At 35.1% G+C, this 21,676-nt stretch overlaps 1 protein-coding gene across 2 annotated transcripts in view; it reads left to right on the top strand.

The window, feature by feature from the left end:
- Positions 1 to 21,676, top strand: part of LOC143256971 (uncharacterized) — a 72,489-nt gene that overhangs the window by 2,740 nt on the left and 48,073 nt on the right. For both annotated transcript variants that reach the window (XM_076514928.1, XM_076514929.1), the window contains exon 2: positions 4,861 to 6,280. In XM_076514928.1, coding sequence (XP_076371043.1) covers positions 4,861 to 6,280 — 1,420 coding nt within the window. The remainder of the gene's footprint in view (positions 1 to 4,860; positions 6,281 to 21,676) is intronic.

Below are 21,676 nucleotides of genomic sequence, written 5' to 3'. Positions count from 1 at the left end.
TTGGGACTGGGACATTAATAGTGTACTCCATTCCCTTATTCTACCTACATTTGATCCCATAGTCTTGTTTTCTTTGTTTCACCAATCCATTAAGGTGTATTTTCTACTCATTTTGCTCAGCTGATGGTGTCTGTCAAATATATTTGCTATTGACATCACTCCTGCACTATACCACCCAACATATCTTCTGCTGTATTTGGATCCTTCCTTTCTTCCCAAGATATCTATTTCTCATTTATGCTCTTATTCTGGCCAGGATCAACTCAGTATCTACCTTTCATAGTTATATTGGTCTCATGGCTTCCTTTTGGGGTTTCCATTCCCATCTGTTTATCTCCTGGCAACCATCTTTCTCTTGAAATCTTTCTTCCTTTACCATTACCAATTGGATTGCTTGTTTAATCCAATTGAGTTTTTCCTTTTTGTCCCTTTTGTAAAGTGTTATTTTGTGTTACCTCCCACCAAATATGCAACCTCACCTTTTCTCCTGTTTCGTATCTCAATACGCTTTTGGAGAAGATTCTACAGTTAGGCATATGGGCCACTTTTCAGATGTTTGTCTCCCATAATTTCCATAAAGTTGTGTTTTCTGCATCCTTGGGATATTGCCTGCCACTTGTGGCTGTACTTCAGACTTTGGTGCAGTTTTTACTCTAGCCAAGCCTTTATCAATACTTTCTTTTCTTTCAGAGGCTCCTGCTGTGAATTTGACTATTGGATTCTGCTCTGTGATGAGTGGTGCCAACTAGGTATTTTTTTTTATACAAATCCACATTATGCCCTGTTTATTTGCACACACTTTCCATGGCTTCAGACACTAATGTTTGAGATGGGGTGTTTTACAAGATCACTGGAGGCTCAATAACTTTGTAATATATTTTCATAAATAAACCTGTCTCAACTGTCCATTCCTGCCATGAATGAATTAACATGGTCTGTTTTTCAAGATAGGGTTTTGTTATCATCCATTGCATGGTCTTGGATGTAGCAGTCACTCCAGAATTTCCAGTTTTCTTTTTCCCTTTTTTTCTAGTGGAGTATGAGAGTTCTAGTGCAAAAGGAATACCATCTTTGTAAAGACAAAATTGACCAAGAACAGTGTTATAATTTTATCAGTTTGTCAAATTTGATCCAACTATATACTACAGAGGTAGAAATATTCTAAATTTTCAGCAGGACATGTGTCCTGCTGGACAGTGAAACTTGCCAGACATTTGAAATTTTAGCAGGACACCTCAAAATTGTCACCAGACATTACCGAAAACAAGAAATCAAGTAGAGACAATTATTATGTAAAACAGAATCATTTTATTTATGGCACTGAAACATTATTTCAAAGCAAGTGGCAACAAGCCTTGCATCCATTAAAAATGACACATCAATCAAACTGGTAGATTTAGTCATCCAGCACTAAGACATCAGCTGATGTAGACTCAGTATCTCTGTTGTCTCTATGTGTGTGAATTCCTTGTGGACTCGCAAATCGTCTGGTTTTCTTACTGTCCTTCCACCAGGATTCTACAGACTTGCACAGTAATACTGTGCTTGCAAGATCACACGTCTTCTTCTTAGCTGATTTTATTGTCATCAAGTCATTAAGAGAATCATTTATTAGTTTAGACTGCCAGTCATCCTTAATAACTACCATCTGAGAAAATCCATGTTCTGATTTAGCAGATGAGACAGAAATCACCTGCATGAGGCATACCAAGGCCAACACTGTTGATCCAGGGAAAGGTTTGCTGTTCTCAAGAGGGATTTGACTTAACATGTGGGTCCACAATCCACTTGCACTACTAGCTAGGGACTCATCTGATTTGGCAAATCTTGTGGCTTTGAGCAGTGTCTCGTGTAAGTCAGCTTGACAAATATCAGCTGCAATGTTGAAACCCTTAGCTTCTAGCAGAGCACCAAAGTGGTCCAGTAGTGTCTGGAGTTTATTATAGCCATAAGGTGGCAATGCTTCCTTGCTTTTAGGCTAGTTGCTTGGTTCAAATATTTGAAAGACACCAAAAAATCCTTATCAAATTATTCAAATCTCTCATTCAGATACGTGACAATTTTACCTATGAAGATGGCAGTTTCATGAGCCACGGATTGAGCAACTGTCTCTTTTTTGGCACTTTTGAGCCTCTGGCCCTTGTCTGACCACTAATAGGTGACCACCAATCACCTTTCCTCTAAGTAACCACTTACCAGTTTGTTCACATGTTGTGAGCTCTTTAACAATTTTATGGGATCTCTCAACATGATTCAGATTGCCCAATAGTGAGTTTGTCAGAAACAGTGTTCACAGTAGCAGAATTGTCTTGCATTTTGAGACTAAGAGATGTCAAAACAGGCAGAACTGCCAAGAGTATGTCCATGTACAGGATGAATTTAAGGCTTGTCAAAGTACTGTGTAATCCTGCAGCTTTCTGTCCATGTTCCCCTTTGTTATGCAGTTTTACTTGATACAAATGCTCAGCTAATGCTGGCCAGTTATGAGAAACTGACTCTAGAGCACGCTCTTTGTAGGCCATGCACCAGGTTCCTGTCCCGTTTGTTGGCTTTCTAACAACAATGTTGTTGGCTTTACCAGCTTCTTTGAGGCCAGCCCAGTTTTGTGGCGAGTTGTCATAAAAGTTCCATAGGTTTTCTAAAAAGGTTTGGATATTATCAAGGTAAGGGACGTCCTTGATGGTCTTCTTAATTGCAAGTTCCAATCTGTGACTAACACAGTGGATCCCTATCAAATAAGGTTTTTGTGCCTTAAATCTGTTGACAAGTCCATTATTTGTGCCAAAATTGACAGCTGCCCTATCAGCTGTCAGGCATATAATTGAATCAAGCCAGTCAGGAAACTTGCCATATATAGACAATGCTGCAAGTACAAAAAATTAGTACCCAATATTAGTTACTTTTTGTTAAAAAAAAATAAATAAAAAAAATGTAAATTTATACTTTGGAAAATTCAATTGCTCCATTATCTATTACGTTAGTTGTGCTAGGTTAAGCTCCAATTCTGTCAGTGGTAAATACATGGTTCTTCTTGGTTTAAATCAATTGAAAATTGCTTGAGTTTTCACTGATGTATATTAATAATGGAATGACTATGTAAACCTGAATTAAAACACAAATGTACATGAAATATTGTCCATTTTAATTTTTCTTAATTAGGAATTCAGGATAAATCCAGAAAATTCTCATCCCAGGTAATTAAGAAACCTTTACCTGAACTAAGTGCCTGTGGCAAGTGTTTAGAATCAGCCTTCTCAACTGACTGCAGACACAGGAAGTGGGATACTGGGTAACAGTCACTGTCCAAGTATCTTACATAGACTATCTCTTGCTCAATGTTGGCAGTGTCTGTTGAGCCGTCAGTCATAATGCCAAAGAATAATCAGGCGTGCAGACGAGATCTGACATTAATTCTAATTGTTTCTGCAATATACTTCGTAAAGATAACTGCTTGTTTGTCATTGGCATAATGTTCTGTTAAGTTCATACCAAAGTTGTGCTCCTGCAGCAACAGAAGCTCTTGAAAATCGCTGAATGGTTTGGCATTCAAAGCCATATAAAGGGTAGTCCTGAACAGCACAAGCAAATGATCTTTCTCAGTCTGGTTAAGTTTACTCAATTCTTTCATCATGGGGAGTTAAATCAGGTGTTGCTTTTGCTGTCTTAGCTTGACAACTTAGACTGTGGGTGTGACTGTTTTCATGCTCCTTAACAGCACTTGCTCTCGGGTTGGAAGATCCTGTTATGAAGGTGTTCTGCCTTCCACTAGCGAAACATCAGTCTGGTCGCGTCATCATACTCCAGCCATGGTTGGCCTCTATTCCATTCATCCTGGAAACGACGAGTAGGCTTAGCGCCAGTACTAGCAGTAACAGTTTTTGCTTTAACACTTGGGCTTGGGTCAACAAGCTTGAGTTTTTTCACTCGGGGTTCCATAGTATTGTCTTCTGATTCATTAGTCTTGCCAAACTGAAATAGATCATGAAACTTTCCCCGTTTTTTTAGTATCAGACGCCATGGTCAGATTGTCGTGAATGTTTGGCAGTCACGTGACTATCTGGGACGGCACGGATAAGGTGACTTAAAAAGCACATTTTGTGAGCGTTTACGATGGTTTTTTTAAAATTTGCTTTTTTTGTCTTAAATTAAATCTTAAATTTTGCAAATTATTTTCCACTCATTATAGAATATACTTTTAAGCAAAATCTTTGGGCTGTGCATACACAGCTTTTGCCTCACTTATTTTTGAGGGGACGATCTATGTGTATCTGATATGTTAGGAATATGACCATTGGTCACAATGTTCAGTGATAGATGGGAAAGTGCCAGTCAAACTTGATTTTTTAATGGGCATGTCCAGCTTTAAATAGAAAATTTTGAACCCTGTACTAAGTACTTACTATGTAAAATAACCAGTATTTCCTAAAAGAATTAAAACAGCTGTATGAGTTAAAAATAAACACATAGCTATACATGGCTGAGAATCTTGTAATTTTAGATTTGACCAAGTTAAATTTTCTGATGTAGAAAATATGAAAAATAATAGACTTGTACAAAGTGCTAACTGTGTAAATTAACCATGGCTGATTATGTACTAAAAATAACTGTCAAAATAATTAACTTTTCTTCTAGATGTAATGGAAATTTAGTTGTTTTAAATTTCAAATTTAAATTTCATGAAATGCATATACACAGTGTGTGCATGTACAAGTAAACATTTGTTCTATTTATAGTAGAATTACTGACACTGATTTTGTAAACATTTTAGTCATATAAATTTCGTTAAAACTGATAAAATAAATCAAGTTTCATTTCAATGTATCATTATAACTATTAAAATTGTTTGTTTTTGTTTTGTAGTTATGTCACTGGTTTGAAGATTCAGAGTCACCTATTCTAGAGGATGTTGAACCACAATTTAAAAGGAAAGCAGTATTTCCTAAAAGAATTGAAACAGCAGTAAGAGGGAGCAATAAACATGTAGCTATACATGGCTGGGAATCTTGTAATTCTGGATTTGACCAAGTTAACTTTTCTGATGTAGAAAATATAAAAGATAATAGACTTTTACAAAGGAGTTTCACATCAAGAAATAAGAATAAAAGTTTGCAGGAGCAACAACGTTTTCCTATGCTCAGACATGATCTTCCATCACAGAATGTTCGACCAATACATGAAACACAGGTACTTGATAAGTACGGTGATAGCAAAATCATTCTTAATACTGATTTGTTTCTGGAATCCCAGTCAGTGTGTAGTCTTGATGAAAAGGATGATGATCATAATATCTCACTAGTATCATACACCCAGCCAAAATCTTTTGAAAAATATATTGTTGCACAAGAATGGAAGAGCATTTATCAAGATTCATCAGAAATATCAAGTATTTCTGGGATGTGTTTGCAAGGGCCTGATACAAATAAATGTAGGTCAAGAAGTTGTGCTGATGTTTTATCTCTAAACATTCCTGAAGTTAGATTCAAAAAGCCTACATCTATGAATAGTTTGCAAAAAACACCTGTGAAATCAATCTCGGTTATTAGCTCTCAAACAAAACCTGTAAGACCAATATCTGATGATTGTTCAGAATCTATACCTGTTCTGTCATTCTGTGAGAGTGTTCTGCAAACAAATACAATGAAAGATAAATGTACATGTTACTATCAAAACAACCTGGGTAACTTGGTCCCTCTCCATGATGCTCAGGCTATACCCATTAATTCAACTTGTGTCAATCACTGCAAAAGGAATGAAGATTGTACTGAATTATCAATACCTACCAGCTCTTTAAATGTAAACAGGAAATTAATCTATTGTGTAGATAAAAATAAAGCTGGTTTTGAAGAACTTAAACCTTATACATGTGTATCTTATTTTGAGAACTCTACAAACAGAGGTGGCAGTGATAGTTTCCATTTGTCAAATTTCCATTGTGACAGTATAAAAGAATTAATTGCTAAATTTGTAAATAAAGATAATTCTGTGATGCTGTATGTGCCATCATTGTTTAACTGTTCACTAAGTTTTTTAACTCGGAAGTTGCCAGATAAGTTAACAAAAACAGTGCAGTTTAATGAATTTTCCAAATCACTTGTAACTAGTCCTCAACGAAATGTGCCTAAAAAACCAATTAGTAACTTTACTGAAAAGGAACATCTTTCTTTGATATCTGTATCTTCAATACCTAGTGCTAAGAAAGAAATATTTCAACAGAAGGTTATTAACACAGTGGAAGAAGATGAATTCAGTGATACTTCATCAGTTTCTCAAAATGTAACAGGTAAGTTAACTGCACAAATATTTTGAAATATGAGTGTATACACATGAAGAAAATGCTCATTACAGAATTGAGAGAAAAAATGCAATTGTTTAGAAATTATAATACACATGAAAATTATGTTCTTGGATTGTTGATGTTCAAAATAAATAAAAATTCAGGTGCTATGACTGAGTAAGTGATTACTTGAATTACAAAAAGGCGCCCTGTTTACAAATGCTAAAATGTATGTTTAGATGTAGAGTTTATAATTCTTTTTCTATACATAACTTTAACTATTTGATTTAAATTACAAAATTTAATATTTTTCAATCACATTACAAAAAACAAAGATATTAAGCTTTGAAATTCTTGAATTAACCCAGCTGAACTACTTATGATATTGTAGGTTTTGTGATTAGTTTTATTATTAAAGTTAAAAGCAGTGGGAAATTGCAAGTAAAAAACAAAACAATATATATATATATGTATGTATATATATATATATATACATTTATCAGTGAAGCTACAGTAGAGGTCTAGCCAGAATCTTACCTTTACAACAACCTGGGTTGCTCCCATTTTGAATGACATTTTCTCAACATATACATCTCTAACAACATTTTATATAATTTGAAACATGCATTAATCATATGTTGGAAAAATGTTGAACATAAATACTCCATTTAGTGAGTTCTAACATTTCTCTCTTTTATTTAGGGACATCAGTATTGTTTGTCAAATACCAGGTATTTATTTTTGCATGTTTTGAAAAGTAATTTTATTTACAACAGTGAAAGAAGTATTCACCTAACACATTATGTAGGGCTACAACTGAAACTAGTCGTTTTTTATACATTTTATTATTGATGCTTTTAAGGTGATAATTTAACTTTATATTGAACATGTTTCAAAAGGTAGTGAAGTAATGTTTGTTTTCATCAACAAAATTCATTACTTTTAGTGAAGTAACATTGTGGAAATTTGTAAGTAGAAACTGGCCAAATGTTAATAATTATATTATTTTCAAATTATTACAGGTTTGTATCATCTTGTATATTGGATACATTTTCATGTACAAATATATATGATAATCAAAATAACTTAATCCTAAATTATTGTGGCTGGGAGACTTTCTCTACCTTTTTCATATGTTTGCCACAAACTTGTGTGTTAATTCTAAGTATATAAACTGTTCTAACACTAAAATATTTTAAGAGTCAATATTTTTTTCATTTTCTCAAACTTATTTGGTGTAATATTAATGAAAACAAAAGTTAATATTTTAATTTCTGCTCGGCTGTGGAGGGAAGAGTTTTACCTTTTAAATAAAACAACATACTTATCAATTTTTTGTGGGATTTTTCTAACCATTTCAAAGTATAAGCATTTTTACTAAGAACCTATCAACACTTGAAATATATCTTTTATTTCTTGATTTTCAACTGTTATCTTTAGTTTTCATACAAAACTTGGTTTGAAATTTTACTGTGATGCTGCATCAAGTGATTTAATTATTTACGAAAGAAATTTGCTTCTAATATGGGACATTACTTTTGCTCACATAAATAGCCATTTTGGTTCATATCTTGAGCTCCTGTGTACCTGACAGTCAAATGATTCCACTGTATCTCATGTAAATCATCATGAAACTGTCCTCCACCAGTAGAGGTGTTATGCACTCTCTTGACACATGATTCTCTCTGATTCTAACAAACTGTCACTTCTCATCTGGCAACACCTGTGTGAAAACATTTTTTCTTGTGCCTTTTAGTTGTGTTTTTGTAGTTCAATGTAATGCATTTTTTAATTATTGATTCCAAAGTGGATTCATTTTTCTTTTTTTTTCTTTTAAAAGTTAAAAAAAATGAACTTATTTTCCTAGTTTTTTGTTGTTCTTTTTTTTTCATCAAATGGTTGTGTTTAATTATTCATTGTTACACAATGAATTGTGATGTAAGGTTACCTCTTTGGAGATCATATCTTCTACTAGGACACTCACATAAGTTACAGGTGGGAAGAACTCATCTATAGGCTTATGTTTTGGCTCTCTTCCACCATGAGATTGATTGCTATATAAGCCAGTCTCCTCCTGATATTGCTCCTATTTCTCCTGAGCATGCCAGACATGTTTAAATTGACCAGGTTTTGACAGTCTTTTCTCTCCATCTGATTTACGGCATTTTTCTATGCCTCTATTGTAGAATCAGCTAGGCTTGTTACTGCTTTTTTTATTAGACATTTTTTAATCAGGTATTTACTGTTTTATCTACTTTTTCAATTTTATATGATCCCCTTCCTTTTTTGTTACATAATATCCATTCTTTTTAGTAATTGATTTTCCCTTGGTGGTTCTAACATGCCTTGTCCTCTGCAGGCTTCAAATCAGTTTAGTTTGTTCTACCATTAGGCTGAGTGTTCGTTTATAGATTTTCAACAGTTGGAATCAATTTTGTGGGGGTGGACCCTTATCATTCCATTCTTATATCATACACCCAATTTTCCTGCTTACATCTTATCCTGCCTACTTGTTTACCATCCACCTCCTTTCTGAGGCTGTTCACTGAAATTCTGAGGGATATCCTCTCCTTAATTACATCCATGTTGGTATGTTTGTCTTCTGTGGGCTTTTCCTTGCATATATGGTTTTTCTGTTGTTGGAATCACTTGGAGAGAGATACTGTTTTGTCTCAGGTTTTCGTTTACTGACATCTTATCTCTGGGACTCGTATATGGCTCATTTTCTGTAGTAGTATGTTTTCAGGGAATATTCCTGAGACTTTGAAATCCTGTGTGGAATTGGTGAGACAACAAACAACTTTTTCTTTAGTGAATTGTTTGTTTTATTCAGAGTCTAGATAAACCCCTGTTACTATTTCTTATCCCACCCCTTACCTGTTCTTACCTTCAGGGATTCCTCCTATCTTTGTATTATTCAATGCAGAAGGATGCATTGGTAACAGTGTCAGTGAAACTGATGATAATACCAAAATAATTCACTTCCTTTTTGCTCCTCTGTTATATTGTGTACACATATCCTTTCTGTTGCATCAGGAATCTACTACCACTTTTCTGTCCAAGCAGTACAAGATCTCTCTCCTAGGATGCCATCAAACCTCTTGCTCGTCCTTCTCCACGTTTTTATTCCAGTTTGTTTGTGATGCTCAAGAAAACCATGCACTAATGGCATGTGATTGATTTGTTTCATCTTAATCAGTTTTTCATTCTATCTTAATTTACCATGGAGTTCTTTCTCATCCTTAGGTGGGCTTTTTCCACAGGTTTGTGGATGACCAAAGTAGAAGTTGCAAATGCAAACTTGCATGTTTCAGTATCTCTTCTGTCAAGGAGCTGTCTTCCATTTAGTCATCTTGTGATAGTTTCTTAATTTTGCACCCTGCTCTTCAGGTTTGCATTGGTCCTGTGTGTCTTTTTCTTTTTTTTGAAGTGGTCAGGACTTTTTTTAATATTTGCATACTCTGAGGTCACTTTTACAATATTATATGGACAACTAGCTTCTGTTAGCTTGTTTCAGATGGGAGTCCACCTATCATATTCATCTACTTCTCCCAAAGGTAGCACATGTGGGTTGGTTAATCAAATTAAAGAAGTCATTCTTTATATCTATCCAATATTTTGTCCATTTGTGTATCTTTTTAAACACTCAACTCATTTGGGTTCAACCTTTTCTTTGATTTCATTTATTGGAGCTTTCATTTTAACCCCAAATAACAAAGTGGTAAGTATGCAGACTTACAACAATAGAAATCAGATTTCAATATCTTTGTTGAACAGAACACAGATAGCACTTTGTGCAGCTTTGTGTTTAATAAAAAAAAAAAAAGGCCCTGTCACTTCTGTAGACGTGATCTTCTACGTAAGTCTTTATCCTCTTGGGTTGAGCACATGTGAGATCTCTTGAGTGGACTCTGCACAGCCAGTGGAATCTTGTGCAGAATCCATTAAAGGCTCTGTTTTTCCTCCTCCTTTTCTTGTTGATGAACTGCATTGGATACATCAATGGGTCTTCCACTTCTTGCTTCTTATCTGGATTTGTATATCTTCATGGATGCTTCCTACAAGGCTGGAGATATAGGTCACTTATCAGAAAGCTTTAGGTTGGTAGTCTATGGCCCAAAGATCTTATTGTATCAACATCATGGAGCTCCTGGCCATATGTTATGCTTTGGATAATTTTCTTCATCTTGCCAGAAATCATCTGGTTACGATCCATTCTGACATTTTCTACAGTGGCGACTTATGTCAATCACCAATATGGCACCTGTTCTTACTTGCTTTCTGGTTGAATCTTTTTTTTTTTTTTTTTATGAATGGGGGTTATGTACTTGGTCTTCATCTCCTTATGTACCATGTTTCAGGTGCAACCATCCTTGTTGCAAATAGATTTTTCTATCTATTGACCATCTTGTTTTACAGCTTCAGTTGGGTACTCTTCACCTTGATGTGTTTGCCACATCTTTCAGTACCAAGTTACTTATGCCTTGGTCTTTAGTTTCTCATCTTCTTGCTTTGGTTGTTGATGCATTTAATCATGATTGGACCAACAAATACCTATATATTTATTATTGCATCTATATTCTTCCCAGTGTAATATTGATCATCCACACCACTCTGCATTAAGTCCTTCTGATAGCTCCTTACTTGCCATCACAACTATCATTTCCATGGCTATTTCAGTTACAATTTATCCCTCTTCCTCTAACTTCATCACTTCTATGTCAGTCTTAGTCATCAGTGTTTTATCCAACCCATCATGTTCAGATCTGGTTTTTATCCAGTCCCTGGCAAGGTGTTCTAGTTTGTTGAGGTGGGTCACTTCTGTTTTAGCTTGTTCCAGTTTCCGTTTTTCTACGGATTTTTATCAATCTAAATAGAATGTTTTTCCACAATTGGTCCTGGATTCAGGGGTTTTCTTTTCTTGACTCACTGTTCCTCCTCAGAAAGATTTATTCATTTGGTTGTATGATCAGGAGACTTCTGTCTCCTTGATTGCAGGTTATCAGATTGCCAAATCTCACACTTTTTACCAGGTGCCATAAATATTTTACCTTTCCTATCTTTACCCTGTTATTGTGTTCCTTTCAGATTCACACTCCTCAGTATGCAATCTTTCTGGATTGGAATGTGAATGTGCTTTTCCATTGCCTAAATTTATCTCCATTTGAACCTCTGCCCTCATACTTAATTTTTTACATATCTTTTATGACTCATTTTCTTCTCCTGTTAACCTATATCATTCCACATGTATTCTCCTTTATTTGGATTAAGCTTTCCATCACAAACTTTCAGCAGCTCATGAGGGTTATTCCTCCATTTTGCCAATTTTTCCTTTCTTTCACTTCCCATCCTTGGTTGGATCGAGATAGGCTACTATGTCTTTGTATGTGCTCTTCATTTTTTATGTTGTTTATACTGCTTCCTTCCATGGTGTTTGTTCCTGCCCATTAATTTCTTGGCAGATATCCTCTATTATGACCTTTTACCTTCTAATGTGACTGGCTTTTCATTTGATTTCCTTATTCTTTCTTGTAGTCTCCTTCTTGTAATTTGTTCCAGATGGTTTCTCATCAGATGGGGCACCTTACCTTTTTTTCTGGCATCTCATCTCCATCATCTCTTGGAGGAAATTCTTCAATTTAGCATATTAACTAGACCACATATGTTCATATCTCACTATATGCATTAGATTGCTGTTTCTTCATAAACTGGTTATTGTCTTCAACCTGTAGCCATTCATGAGACTTCACTGAGACTGTGACTGGGTAGGTTATCTGTAGTCTGTGTGTGTGTGTGTATACATACATACATACATACTTTTTTCAGGAGCTTCAAATAATTAAATCTGTGCTGTCAGACAATGTTGACTGCATATTTGTAATTTCCATGACCATAAAATACTTACTCTTTAGATGGCATGTTCCACATGATCACTTGTAGGTCTTTGTTGCAATATATTTGCTTTGTTAATGTGCCTATCCTAGACTGTATTTACCCATAGACTTCACAGGTAAAGCAAAATGGGATACCTGCCCATCCCTGACATGCTTTAAATTGAATAAATTAGGTATGGTTTTCTTTTCAAAATAGGATTTTTGTGGTAGCCCATTGCACTGTCTCTATCTCTCTGGTTTTGCTGTTCTTTTGAATTCTCCACTACATTCTTTTCCCATCTTTCTTCTAGTGGGATATGGGAGTCCTTACTACTACCAAGCTGCTGGAGTGTTAGACTGTGGAGGAATCCTTCTTAATGTTATATTGATATATAATAACAAACAATATTAAAACCATTCAGTTGAGTACCTGGTGGTATTCTGCTGGTATATATGAACAGATGTTCTTCAGTCTGATGCTCCATCTCTGTATAGGGAATGTTGTAGCTTTGAAGTGAGCCTTCATAATTGCAGTTCTCCATTTAATTTGTGACCTCTCATCATTGTCTTACATGGATATTGTTTCCCAGTGGTTGGGATTTGGATTTAGAGCTGAACCAACATAAAATTTCATGCATTATTTTAATATATTTAGGATGTTACTGTGCTGAGAGTAATTCTTTTAGAATGGTTTTGAGTGGTTTAGTTTCCATTACAGAGATATCTTTATTAATCATCCACGTGTCAGGTTCCTGGATTGGAAACATTTGTGCAAGTTTATCACCTTACTTTCGTGCGTCTCATTCATAGATCAAAAGGTTTGGGTTTCCTTCTCTCCTACTGAACCATAGGTGAATATGTTATGATCCTCTTTGCTACCCTACCAGATGACTTTTATTTCCATTCTGCTCATCATCCTCAAGAAGACTAATTAATGGTATCCTTATATCAATCTCTCAAACCTAAACTGCTTCATTAATCTCCCTTATTTCACCTTAGAGTCTTTTATCAACCTTAGATGTTCTCTCACTCCAGTACTTTGGATCACTAAGGCTGACATCTCTGATGCTTACTTGTATACTCCTATTTCTCTTATGTCCAGATGATACTTTCAGTTTGTTCACATGGATCAGGTGTTTTAATTCCATGTTCTGCTTTACCATTTGGTTTGGCATTAGTTGCATGTCTTGTGTTGGATGTTCAGAGCCTACACGACTTAGGATTGTGGTTTTACCATTACATTGACAACTGACTCTTTTTCAAGAAGAACTTGAGATCATACTCATCTCCTTTTTCATGAGTCATGAGATAGAATGTTTGGGTGGCTTATCAAACTGGAGAAGTTGCATCTAATCTTCCCTTAATACTTTACTCATTTGTGGGTGTTTTTCAATTATCTCAGTAGGGCCAAACTTCATTTGTAGGACATGGAGCACTTGTTGTCAACTTCATCTTTTACTCTACAAGAAGCTCTAATTTTCTGTTGGACTTCAGCTTTCATGGAATCTCTCATTCCTTGGGGTTTTGAACATGTGTCATCTTCAGTAGGTGCTTCATGATCAATGGAGCCTTACTCAGAATCCCTTGAGCTCCATTTTTCCTTGCAGGTCAACAATGCCTGGTGGCTTGAAAGAGACAACATTTGGGCTTGCATTCTTCTTTCTCCTTTTTTAGATCTTCATTTGTTTATAGATGCATCTTTGATAGGGAAGGGGGGTGCATTTGGACTCTAAGGAGATGGGCATTCTGTGATTGAATCAACTCTCCATGATCAATCTCTTGTAGTTCCTGACTCTTTGTTTGTCATTGGATCGTTTCCTTCTAGTTGTCTGCTGGTTCCTTGTCATGATCCATTGTTGACAATTGATCATTGTTACTTATATCAGTTGTTGAAAGGGCATGGTGTCATATTTGCTTTGTTCTCAGTTGATCTCTTTTGAGGAGGGGAAGTTTAGCTTATTGCCTGTTACATTCTAGGCACCCTGAATCTTGTTGCTGATTAGCTTTCTTCTCCCAACAAGACTCTCCTGGTGGAATGGCCTCTTGCTCCTTAGGTGTTCTAGTAGCTATTCTCATAGATAGATACTTTTCTCCTGGATGCTTTTGCCACTCACCTTAATATCAAAGTTCCTCTAATTTAGTTTCATATTTTGCATCACTAAGCTGTTACTGTGGTTGCACTCAGTCAGGAGTGGTCCAGCCTGTATTTGTATGCTTATCCTCTTCTCCACTTGATACTCTCCTTTTTTAAAACTGTTCCATGTCATGTCCTTTTAATTGCTTCATTCTGATTGGTCCCAGCATTATTCCATTCTTGAGCTTTCTCTAGTCAGTTTTTCCCCTTGTGGTTTTTCTTTCTTTCTTCTTCTGGCAGTCTCATTTCTCCCTCCCAAATCCAGTGATGTTCGTGTTCTCTCCTCATACATGGTTTTTGTCTAGTTCCTTGCATGGTGTTCCAGACTCTTTTTCTCATGTAGTCTTCTTTACTTCTGTTAATTCTTCCTCTTTACTTGTTCAACAATGTAAAGGATGCATTTTCTTTCATTGGTTTCTCCTTTCAAACATATTTTTACCATGTTTCCAACTTCTTCACATGGTTCTTTGGCAATATTTTCTCTATTTCTCCCATTGTGGACTGTGAAGCAGCACTGCCCAATAATTTTCATTTTTTCATTTGTGTTATGTCTTTCATCTCCTATCCTTTCCTCTTGTTTAAGTCTTTTTTGTCATGTTTTTCTTCCTGTCCTGTTATTATTTAGAATTGAAATCTAAATATTGTTTTTCATACTATTATCTCTCTTTGAACCTTTAGCTTTTTTGTTGTACCATCTATCTCTTTACATGTATTCTGTACTCTTTTATGCATATGGATGTCAATAGTTAAATGTGTATATTACTGATGTTTCTCAAATTGTTTATCATCATTCCCATGTTTTTCTTTATCTCAACCATGTTATTTTCAAATGTATCTGCAGTGTGGATGGAAAACAGTATGTTTATCCCTATTTCTCTTTCATCTGCTGCTCATCTTTATTCTAGGTCTGATCCTCTTTGTCTTCTTCATTTTATGTGACCTGCACTGCTTCTTTTCATGGTTCCCTATCCCAGCTTTTTATCACTTGGAACTTCACTTCAACTTGGGATCTTTCTCCAATTACTCCTACGAGTTGATTCTGTCAACTAATCCATCTGGTTTATATTTTGTTGAACAAGGATTCTCATCACATATTCTTTGTTTACTGCCACCAACTTCATCATCTATTTATTTGTGTTGCTCACTTTTATCACCCATTGGAGGAAACTGTGAAGAATGGCACACTTTCACTGCACATTACATTCATTTGGTTACTTCTTTGTTTAGATGTTTTTTGCTTGCCATCATCATTTTCCATACCCTGTACTGGCTCTGAATGAGTGAGTTCTCTCTATATATATCTTGCCTTTACAACAACCTGTTTCAACATTTATGGATCTTTTGCCTTCCAGGGTATACTTAACTTTAAATCTGCATGTGATATTCAAGGTCTGTGATGCTCACTGGAGTGTTCCACAATACCATTCAAAGATTTCTTGCAGTATGTTTCTTCATAAACAAGGTCTGCTCCAGACTGTACCAACTTATGGACACAAGTAAAGTTGTGTTTAAATCCTTCTGATCCTAGATGAATAAACTGGGACTGGTCTGCTTTTCAAAACAGGATTTTTGTAATCACCCATTACAAAGTGTTAAGGTGTTTCATTTCTCTGAATTCTCCATCTCATTCCCCCCTTCTTCTAGTGGAGTACAAGAGTACTTGCAATTTTCCAGTTCATAACCACTAGTATGGTGGATCATGGAGGCTTCTCCTTGGGTTTGACTGCCTCCCCTTATTAGAGAGTAAAGTGGTGGCATAGATGGTGTGTACTGTACTTGTACTGCTTACTGAATGTAAAAATTGTTTATGCTGCCTGTTTTTGACTGGATAAATTAATTGGATATAATTCTCCCTTGGACTGGCTTTCTCCATCCTACTACTACATCAAAGTCAGTTTCCGGGTAGCTTGACGTTTGACTAGCACAAGACCAGCAAAAATAAGTCTTCACACGTGGGTTTTAGGAGCTATTCTGCTACAGTACCAAAAATTTCCATTAATGCTTGGTTTTGGGCTGGAGTTATATATTTTGATAGAATATTAAGTAGTAGTTTGTTCAGAATCAAAACAAAGTTTGTTGTGAATGACTCAAGCTTTAGAGCTTTTTTTTTTTTTTTTTGGACAATAGTTTTTTACCTGAACTAAGTGGTAGCTACATTACTATTAAATCTTACATAATACTTTATTTGCAACTTTCACTCAGTTATTACCTGCTATCAACTATTTGAATGAATATGGAAACTTGCTGAGTAGCTAATATTGTTTGTAGTTAGAATACTGTGAACTAACTTTTTTTTGAGGTTTTAATACTGATGATGGAATTTGAAGAGTTATTGAAATATTCATGAATATAGATGTTTTTAGTGTTACTGTGTTTGTAATATTTCTCATAAAATTTTGTTTTCCATCTCATGACAGAAGGTGCAAAAACAAAGTTTTGCTCAAGAGAAAGTGGTTTACTCTTGGTAAATGGCAATTATTACCTGAATATAAGTACAGGTACTCTTACTTATTAGAAGTTGAATCCTTGCTAAAAAGTTTGTTCCCAAAGGAATATCCCAGGAGACTGACTTTGCATGTACTTGTTGGCAGTCTATGTGCCATGAATTTTGTATAAATCTCCAATAGGATTAGCTGAAATACAGTTCACATATATATTGGTTTTCCAGCATGTGTTACTGCAGATATGGTGTATTGATTGTGAAACTGTAACTACTACTACTATTAATACTACAACAGAATCAGTGACACACATTAGAGGTGAGGTTCCACCTCCAGTAATACATCACCTATTCAGGAATTGATTCATTATCAGGTAATTGAAAGTAGCATTCCTGGTTAACCAATGATTAAATTCCACTTATTGCCCAGCTCTATAAGCAACTCTCCACTCTTCAAACAGCCCAACTACAAATAAATGAAGAGGGTTTCATGTTACATCTCTTGACTTCAGTTATGGCAAGAAAACCCACTTGCAGAGAAAAATATGTATGTAAAAACAGCTGGTTTGGGTTGAGAAAATTTTTATGTAGAGGAGCGGATAACGTTTCGACCTTCTTCAGTCATCGTCAGGTTCACAAAGAAGAAAGAGTGTGTTTACAGACTTACAGTGCTAAAATACATAGTTTGATTCAATGCTGCTTTGCTTTAAAACAAACAAAATTAGTTATTCCTGATTATCTCCTTTATGTTTTAGTAAGCAAATTTAGATTTGATCTTTGTTATTATTTTCCTATTTTTAAGAATGTTTGTATACTGAGTTTAAAATTCTCTGTAAACTACAACCTATAATTTCATTTTCTTTTAATTTAAATGCAGCAGAACATCAAACTAGTTGTTCAAAAATTACTATTCCAGAATTGTTTCCCTACTTATACTCTTGCAACTGTAATCTTATTAGTGGTTAACAATAAATCTGAAATGATGTCACAGTTAGATTGAGTTTTGATCAATTGATATGGTAAACCATCCCAAATCACTGTAAAAAAATCTCTCTCCTTTTATATTTGGGTTAATGCAATCCCAGTCAATGTTTTTGTCTGGTTTTATATTTAAAAAAAAAGATATTAGGAATCCACTAGATCAGTGAACTTCCTATCTAAAGGTTTTACAGATAATAGTCACAGTTTCTACAACATAGTGTTAAAATCATATATTTTGTTGCACAGCTGGCTTTTTATTTTGTAAAAATAATGCAAAGATCAGTTATATAACATTGACTATACTGTTCAAATCTGACAGGCAACATTCACTGATAGGTCTAACTCACAAAGCTTAGCAGTTGCATAATTACTTGTTAAAGTTCCTATAGTATCTTTGAGCAGTTCTAAACTATCTGACTAGCACACTTTATAATTTAGTAGTTGCTTGATTAATCAATTAATAACAATTGAACAGATTTACCAACTAATTAACTCATTGAATAATTGACTAACAAAGAGATTAAATTGCTCACTGAATTAACTTGTGAATAGTCATCTAGTTTAAATAATGTTATATTTTTACTCCATTTTAGAAAATTCAAAACATTGCAAGTTTATCACACCATGTCTAATTCTAAAATTCATGCCAAAACTTACATAAACAATACAAAATGTCCAAATTTTAAAATTATTAAAAGCATAGCATGTAACACTTCTGCTTCTGGAATGATTTGAACAGTGCTGATACTTAAGTAAAACACTGCATTAATTCCATGATTACTACTAATGTTATTATTTGAAATTAACTAAAATGAATCTTCAAAACTAGACATTAAAATTACTAAATCATTTATTAACTATGCTAAATGAAGTACAGTCAAGATTCTGATTAACAAAAATCTTTCTTGCTATTGTATGTGCTATTTGTAAACTGTTCAGTCAATTTTTTTCTTGGTGATTCTCTTCTACATGACTTATGATGTAAAGATGGGATAACCTCTAGTTCCCATATTGGTGCTTACTGTCTTGTCAATGGGGAGATCTTTGTCCATAAATCCACTTTTGGGCTGTATTTCTTTTGATACTCTACATGTAGTTTTGATAGAACTTCTGACTCTCCAGTGAAGTCCACTGGTTTTGAGCAGTTGGCTGTTGTCTCATTAACATAATCGAAGATCAATCACAACAAAGGACTTTTGGCTTGGACCTGTATTTTTCTGGATTCTGCTCTTTTTCTTTCTTTTTTTTATATTGTATTCATTACCCTGTGTGTGAATTAGTCAAACCTCTGGTAGTGTAATTGTCATAAAGTTAAATGTACTGGGCCTCGTTTTTTTCACTAAGTTAGTTCAATAAAATTCTTGGAGCTTTCAAATATACATTTGATAATACAAAAAAATACATGAGGCAATATAACAGAATATTTTTAAACAACAATAGTTTAACTGTCTTCCTAACAAACTGATAAACTGGGTAGAAGATTCCAATACATTTACCTCCTTTACACTAAAGCTATTATTTGATTGCCAGGGTTCCTTCCTTCACCCATCTAAGCATTTGTTTTATCATTTTCTCACTTTCTCCAGTCTTTTATTCACCATTTATTTTGTCCTTATTAATATTTGTCTTTTATGTTGTATATAAGCATCTCATTCAGATAATGTTATAACTTCTGTCAACAATGTTCACTAATAATATCTCTGTGCTATGACTGTTAGAAGATATTTCAGGTGCTCTTTATGTTACCTAGTTGATTTTTGTAAAAACAAAAAAATCTATCATTTGTCAAACTGATGTATGGCATGAATTCTCAAATTGTTATTTCTAGCAGAGAGGCAAATCAGGTTTCTTCTGCACAACCTCTAACATCTAGTATTGTTCAATAACTGGATGTAGAGGAGAGTCACTCTCAGTTGAGGCTGTCAGTAGACTCATAGTAAGATAGAGACCTATATTCAGTTCAGTAGTGTTCCACTGGAGGTGCTCTGAGGTTGCAATTGGTGACAATCCTGGGGAGAATGTGAACTTATTTATTCTGTTGGCTTCTAAGGAGTCCATTTTGGGATAAGCTGTCTCAGGCTCTTTTTTTCCTTCAGTTGGTTCCATTAAGTGTGTTACATTTTGGATTTTTCCCAGTTGCTTTTGAGCCTGCACATTACTTTATTGCTAAAAATGATGAGAATACTTAGTTCCCTTCATTTACTGATATAGTGTTTCATGCAGAGAGATACGCTGCTCAGTTATGTGAAGGGACATCTCTGCTGTATTTAGCATGGTTGTTGGAACTAAGTGATTAGCTGATGATTGCCAGATGGAAGAATATTCCAACTCTCAAAGAATACATTTGCTTTTAGAAATTAAGGTCTTTATAGTTAACCTGACTAGATCATTGCCACCCTGTACTCTAGAGACTTACAACTCTAAAGTCCAGTATATTGTTTTCTTAAAACTAAACTCTGTTAGAAGACTCTCAGGATCACCAAATTCATTGACGATGAGCTGAATCCATTGTTAGCATGCATATTGGTTCAGTTGGCTTCTGTATTCATCTTTGTTGTAATAGGTGTTTTGATCTTTATAGGCTCTTCCAGGAGTTCATAATTCTACCCATATTGGAGTGTTTCTACCACTGACATCAGCATCTCAGTCCACTGGTACACAGAATTGATTCTGTCCATATCCAAGGGTTCTGCTACTCAGTCTGAATGCTGCCAGTGGTATTAATGATAATTGTATGTTTTCAGGGTCTGTGAGAGCTTAGTTCTGAAAATGTTTCTTAATCATGGATTTATAGGCTCTAAAGGCCCTTGAGTCAAGATTAATTATTCAGTTCATTTCTTCAACACCATTATCACTCAACATGTAGGGTTTCCTTCTACCACGGATCCTTAGATTTTGGGACTTGGTTATAAAGCTGTTAGAGTTTGTTTGATCTGGAGAATAGAGGTATTCATGCAAATTATTCTGAGGTTTTATGGTGTGTTAGGTCCAAGAAATATGGAGATTAATGTCTATTAATCAATTTTTCTATATCAGTATCTAGATTCTTCAGTGTTCTCAAATTACTCATTCCTCACTCTGAGTTGACATTTTGTACTAGAATGGTGGATGTCCAAGTTCAGTATATTTGGCTCCTACCTACATATTCCATAGTGGTGATATCTGACCACTTTTGCTGTTTTGTGCACTGTGGTCAGGTACTGCACTTCAGGGTTTTACCTTCTTAATAGCACTGGTACCAAATGGGTTTTTCCAACTCATTAGAGCATTTTCTCACCACCTACATTCTGTAGTTCATTTCATGAAGGACTAGCTGCTGCTGGCACCACCTCACCAATTGTCTGAATGTCACACCTGGATTCAACTTTCAGCCAACTCTCACTTGGTTTCATGCTGTAGAACAGGAAGTCTGATCTCACCTCTCATTTTCCAATTGAATGGATGGTTCTTTTTTCTTTTTTGGAATATGGGCATCTCTTAAATCCCTCATGCACAAAAGATCCTTTTACACATTACACATAAATTCACTGGATTCCCCAATTTCCTTATCAAGGACTGTTTTTTGAATCACAAAAAAGTTGTTATATGAAAATAATACCAAGGTATGGTTTCCTCTATGGCCACTTCATATAGAGTTCCACCTCTTCACAAATGCCTCATTTCAGGAATGTGGTGCACATAGTAATATTCAGTAATTCCAGGGTCTGTGCACAGAGGACAAGGCTTTCATACACTATTTTTTAGAACCTATTGCTCTTGAAAATGGTCAAGACTTATTAAGGGGAAAGTTGTCAGGTATCACTTCAACAGTTTCATGTTGGTGTCTTGCATTTCCCATCAAGAGGGCACTTGACACAGGGTGCGTTGTTTTTTAACATTGGACCTCCTTTCTTGGAACCACCTCTATCATGCAACCCTACAAGCTTTTCTTGTTTTACATGTTATGACTGCAGTAGCATATCAATTTTCTTGAC

Source organism: Tachypleus tridentatus, chromosome 7 (assembly GCF_004210375.1).
Source record: "Tachypleus tridentatus isolate NWPU-2018 chromosome 7, ASM421037v1, whole genome shotgun sequence".
Taxonomy (NCBI): Eukaryota; Metazoa; Arthropoda; class Merostomata; order Xiphosura; family Limulidae; genus Tachypleus; species Tachypleus tridentatus.
Note: the sequence above shows the minus strand (reverse complement) of the source record. Positions and strands in the feature narration are given on the sequence as shown.